Source organism: Mesitornis unicolor, unplaced genomic scaffold, assembly GCF_000695765.1.
Source record: "Mesitornis unicolor isolate BGI_N332 unplaced genomic scaffold, ASM69576v1 scaffold7610, whole genome shotgun sequence".
NCBI classification, from domain to species: Eukaryota; Metazoa; Chordata; class Aves; order Mesitornithiformes; family Mesitornithidae; genus Mesitornis; species Mesitornis unicolor.
In genome coordinates this window covers 20,691-25,975 of record NW_010158887.1, presented here as the reverse complement: position 1 = coordinate 25,975, position 5,285 = coordinate 20,691, and the positions used below count along the sequence as shown (strand labels likewise).

At 44.9% G+C, this 5,285-nt stretch overlaps 1 protein-coding gene across 1 annotated transcript; it reads right to left on the bottom strand.

Moving 5' to 3' along the window:
- Positions 1–986: 986 nt before the first annotated feature.
- Positions 987–4,170, bottom strand: LOC104540925 (apovitellenin-1). Its single transcript, XM_010184848.1, has 4 exons — positions 4,159–4,170; positions 2,600–2,698; positions 2,089–2,248; positions 987–1,413 (listed from the first exon to the last, which is right to left on the bottom strand). The coding sequence occupies exons 2-4, from the start codon at positions 2,658–2,660 to the stop codon at positions 1,314–1,316; spliced, it is 321 nt and encodes a 106-aa protein (XP_010183150.1). The 5' UTR covers positions 2,661–2,698; positions 4,159–4,170; the 3' UTR covers positions 987–1,313.
- Positions 4,171–5,285: the final 1,115 nt, after the last annotated feature.

Genomic DNA, 5,285 nt, shown 5'->3' with positions numbered 1-5,285 from the left:
CACAGGTCGGAGTGCCCAGAGCCTAAGCTTAGATGTAGCTCTTGGTCCCAAAGGCAGGGTGTGTAGATGAGAGTCCCAGGTGAGGGCTATGATTGGCGTTCTTAAGCCCTGACAGAAGGTAAAGCATAATCCTGAAGCAGAACAGAGTTTTAGATTTAAGACCCCAATGAGGGGAAAATAAACAGAGATGTGCCTTAAAAGACAGCAGCGATTAGGCAAATCTCCTTTTGCTGATGGTAGCAATGCTGTCCCTCCTAAAGCAGTAGCTCTGCCCATGTACACGTGACTCAAGCTAGCAGGTTTTTGTCTTAGCCTCTGCCACCGTCTCCCAGTGTGATTCCAGACAAATAGCCTACTTGTTCCTGCTTGCTTAATGATAAAGTAGATCAATTTCTTTATCAAATGTGGGCAGCTGAGATAAGGCACAGTTACACAGGGCTGGAAGGGACCTTCCGGGTCTTTACAGACAGTCTTGGGCATAGGTGCTCCTCTTATAAACTTACGCTCCCTCTTGAAGGTAGTGAGAGATTTTCCCCCTAATTTCTCCTTTGGAAAGGGTGTTCAGTAGCCTTAGTGATTGACTGATACTTTCAAAGTCCTGCTCAAGTTGATGGAGAATTCATTTTTTCCCCAAATTATCTGAAATCTTCAGACACTTGATACAGGTCCACCTACTTGCTTCTTACCTAACCAAGCACCACAGTAAGTAGGACTTAACATTTTGTGGTCTTTTCTGGTGTGAAGTTACAGTTGCCATATTGTGGCTACCCCAAAAGCTGCTTAGGTAATCATGTCATCCATCCGTCCATCTGCTTCTCCCCCTTCCTCCCTCCCTCCTAGAAGAACTTGAGCTTAGTTAAATGTGGGGCAGGATTTGTTAGCATCACCTGCAACAACTTCTTGTGAATCACAGCTACATTTTCAAGAGAATGGGATGCTGAGGTGAATGTGATTTTGTAACAGTCAATACAAACAGGAAGCTTAAGGAAGTGTAACAACCAATGTTTATTTTTATTTGAGATGCAATGGCCAAGCCATTCAGGAGGAATTAATTTTCAGGATTTGGCTACAGAAGAGCTCTACAATCTCATTGCCTTCCCCTTGTGCGGCAGCGGGGGTTTTTTTGGTGGGGAGACTTCAGCAGATGCCTTCCATCCTTTGGTCTTTGAAGCTGGGTTCCCTCTAGTGGCATTAAGAGGAGCATCGATTGTGTCTTATTGACTGATCTTGGTCAGTAGTAGGGGCAAGGGGAAAGAGGATGCTGCAGGCTGCTACCAACTCCTGTCAGGAAACTCTGACTTGTCTTCATCCAGCTAGTAGCCTAGGACTTTTGTGTACCACAGGTTCTTTATTTTTTCCATCAGCTGTTCAGCCAGTATAGTGAGTCTAGTTGTTTCTCTGATGAGGAAGTTCCTGCAGGAGACGACAGTGTGTGTGGTAAGATACACGAATAAGTGAGGGTACTCTCTGTCTGCTGTAGGTAGCACACTGCCTGTCACTGAGAGTGCAAAGCTTCTCAGCAGTCTTAGAGGGCCTTTCCTCAGAAGACAGGAATAGGCAGTATGTGTTTGTCATGCGTTACATGAGACTGTATCTCTTGCATCATCATGCTTTTCCTTTTGGGAGGACACCCTTTCCTCTGCTTTGAGGAATATGTATTTACAGCTAGAGCCAATTTTGTGATTTGTGTTGAGAGGCAGGAGTGTTTCCTGGCACCTTCAGCACTCAGCCCCTCGCAGATGGCACCACAGCGGCTGCTCAGCCCCTTCCAGGGGGCTGATCCCCCACCAGTGGCCCCCTCCCTCCCTGCCTGTGTATGAAGAGCAGTACCTGCTATCCCTGCAAGCATTGTCATGTTTAATGTGCATCTGTGGGAGGAGCTTGCACTTTTGTGTGAAACTGTATCATCCCACCCCACCTTTTCAGCACCCCACTCCCACTGTAGTGACATCAGGCTTTGGTTGGTGATTGATTTCCCCTTAGGTCTCCCCATATAGATACTTAATTTATCTGCTTTTTCTCCCCACTCCTCCATCTCCCTTTCCAGCCAGGGCTATTGCAGGACTAGCACAGAAAATATTTCCATACCTGGACCCAACAACTACTGGAGTCTGAGCAGCATCCGCCAAAAACTGACCAGCTTTAGGGGACATCTTGTTCACAGTTTCATAGATGTAAGATGCAATTGCATCGGGAATGACCAACCAATCACGACGGTCTTTTTCAAAGATGGACTTTGAGTGCACTTCTGAGAAAGAGAAGGCAAAAACCTGTGAGGCTTCCCCCAGGCACAGTGGGAAGTGACTTGATATTCTGAGATTCATAGCTCTAGCAGCATGCAGTGGCACCTCATCACTCATTTTTGGGCATCTAGGTCATAGACCTTACATGGCAAAGTATTTACATTAGGTATGGACAGTTTTCATGCCAGGCCCCTACCGATTTGTTTCACTCTGCCAAGCGCTATATATTCATGGTCTTGAACTGTGTTATTGGGCTTCAGTCCTACTTTAGGGATGGGTTAGACTTCTCTAAGACAAGTGAGAACCTGTAGAGCTGAGTCTTGTCTCAGGCAGACAGGAAAACTTTTCAGACTTACCGGGGAAAGTGGTGCTAAGGAGCAGAATCAGAGCTATCGCCAATACCCTGGATTGCAGCATGGTTTGCAGTACGAGCTCCGCGCTCTACACCAGGAGACCTGCTGGAACCAGCATACAATGTTTTGTTTGTTTTCAGAGAAATAAAACATGTCAGATAAACACCAGATTTTTGCAACAAACCTGACAAATAAATGAAGAAGAGAACAGGAAAGATCACAGTGAATTTCCTCTGAAGGAGTGAGGAAATGATAGTGTAAAAATGAAAGTGTCCTTTTATTTGTATAGTCACAAATATCCACAATGAGTGATAGCTTTCATTGATCCAAGAAATATGTGGCAGTTAAAGCTACTTCTTTTATACAACAGCTAAAATTCCTTGTTTCAACACATGAGCAAACCACTATCACTGACAGAGGTCAGAACAGGTTTCCTTTACACGTAAGTACAACTGAAAAATTCATAATGTGGGATTTTTTGTTTGAAATTTTTTTTGGTAAATTGCTCTAAAGAACGTTGTGCTAGTGAGTGCACCACATACAATGATCATCTTAATGACCCAGTGATCTTGAGTGTTTTGTCTTGCTCTAGTTAAGGAAAGACCCAACTAGGTTCTGTTGTCTTTTTCACACTGGGATTAGTGAAGCAGATTGTAGCCCAGGCAGAACAAGTTTTCAAAAGAGATTAAATGCAAATTTTAGCCTCATCCAACCTCCTTCATGCTGTCTGTTCAAAAAGTGAGAATTAGAGGAACTCTTGAAAATTTGGTGGTTGGTACATCGAAAAAATGACATTACATCTAAACAAGCTTTTCAAACATGCTGCACTTAAAAAAGGTGTTTAGAAGTTAAGATTTTTTTAATGTCCTGAATTTTAGAAGGCTGCATCACTCAGAGCAACATGAAGAAGACATTGCAGTGTTAGGAATTGCAATGGCAAAAAAGGCTGCCATTGAATGAAAAACATGTGAATGGTTTGTTAAATCCTGTGCCAGGTAGCTACAAGTCAATGTTCCTTCTTATCCCACAGTAAGGAAATTTCCACCCATTTTTATTTCTGTCTGTGCACAGATTCCTTCCAAAAGCTACCACTCCATCTTCACTAGACACTTGCTGAGCAGTGGCAGTTGCTCCCTCACCACTCTTCCTTGATTTTAACCCTAGAGACAGTTTCTCCTGTAGACGAAAGGTATAAAATTGCTTCCCAAAAGCATAGAGGGCATCTTTCCTGCTTTAGAGCCTGTAGTCCCTGCGATGAAAGCAGCTGTGAAAAGGTTATGTATCTTCCAACACTGAAACTCTGTAATCCCTACCGTGGGCTTGACCTTCCTATGAGTGTCTTACAGAGCATCCATCCCTCAGCTTCAGTCTAGGTCACCTCAAGCACCCCTCCCCTCCTCTGTTCCTCAATATTGCCAGCTATGGAGTGCGAGAAGGGCTCACACTTTTGCTTGCAATAAGAAATGGGGGGAAATAGAAGAGCACCTCTGCTCACTTCTCCATGTCCTAGATACACCAGTCACAAAGTCCATACCACCCAGAACAGAGAGTTCAGCTCTTACCTGTGCTGCTTTTCCTCTTTCTCAGGCTGAAGCTGAGGTAGATGCTCATCTGAGACACCAGCATTCATGCAGAGCTAATATAGCAATAGCAAGGGGTCAAAGGTCATGTTTTGTTTCCCCTTTTGCTCTTTTGCAAGCAGATCCAGCTTGGTGAGACAGGCAAGAAGCTGTGGAGGACTCTGGACCTGTTATTGAGATTTGGTAATGGAGGGTCAGAATGACCTGAGCCTAAGAAATGTGGAAGGCAGCTCCTGGGTCACCAAGCCCCCTATTTTTGCAGACAACCATGTCACAGAGACACTTTCATAAGTTGACCAAATTCCACATTAACAGTAGCTAGACCTGGGCTGAATTTTGTTCCCTCTGCTCCTGTGGGAAGGCCTGTGCCATAACCTCACTACTCCAATAATTGGAATTTATTTGTGGCTAACACATCCATTTGTATTTTACCTTCCATTTCCAACAAATGCATTAACTCAATGGTGCACAGGGGTACGCATTCACCCCTCACATTTCTTCTTTCCCCATGTTCAAACCTTTTTGCACAGGCTGACAAGATGGATGTCCATCTGAGCCAGGTGCCAAAGCTTCTCCAGGGAAAATGTCCAGCCCTGGGGCTGCCAGCACAACAAAGACATGGAGCTGTTAGAGCAGGACCAGAGGAGGGCAACAAAAATGATCAGAGGGCTGCAGCACCTCTCCTGTGAGGAAAGGCTGAGATGGGGTTGTTCAGCCTGGAGAAGAGGAGGCTCTGGGGAGACCTTATTGAGGCCTTTCAATACTTAAAGGGGCTTATAAACAAAAACAGAGAAAGACTTTACCAAGGCCTGTAGTGACAGGGCAAGGGGAAACAGGTTTACACTGAAAGAGGATTGATTTAGATTGGATATGAGGAAGAAATTCTTTATGATGAGGGTGGTGAGACACTGGAATAAGTTGCCCAGAGAAGTCGTGTACCATTGGAAGTGTTCAAGATCAGGTTGGATGGGACTTTGAGCAACCTGATCTAGTGGAAGATGTCCCTGCCCAAGGCAGAGGCAGGGTAGGGGAGATGATCTTTAAAGGTACCTTCCAACTCAAACCATTCTGCGATTCTACAATAACTTCTCCCCGGGCTCCCGGTGGAC

Excerpts from the sequence above, each read along its gene's own strand:
- LOC104540925 (XM_010184848.1), bottom strand. The coding sequence starts at position 2,660 with ATGCTGCAATCCAGGGTATTGGCGATAGCTCTGATTCTGCTCCTTAGC. Across the intron at positions 2,249-2,599 it reads CCTTAGCACCACTTTCCCCG|AAGTGCACTCAAAGTCCATC; the intron begins GTAAGTCTGAAA and ends TCTCTTTCTCAG. Across the intron at positions 1,414-2,088 it reads CCAGTAGTTGTTGGGTCCAG|GAACTTCCTCATCAGAGAAA; the intron begins GTATGGAAATAT and ends CGTCTCCTGCAG.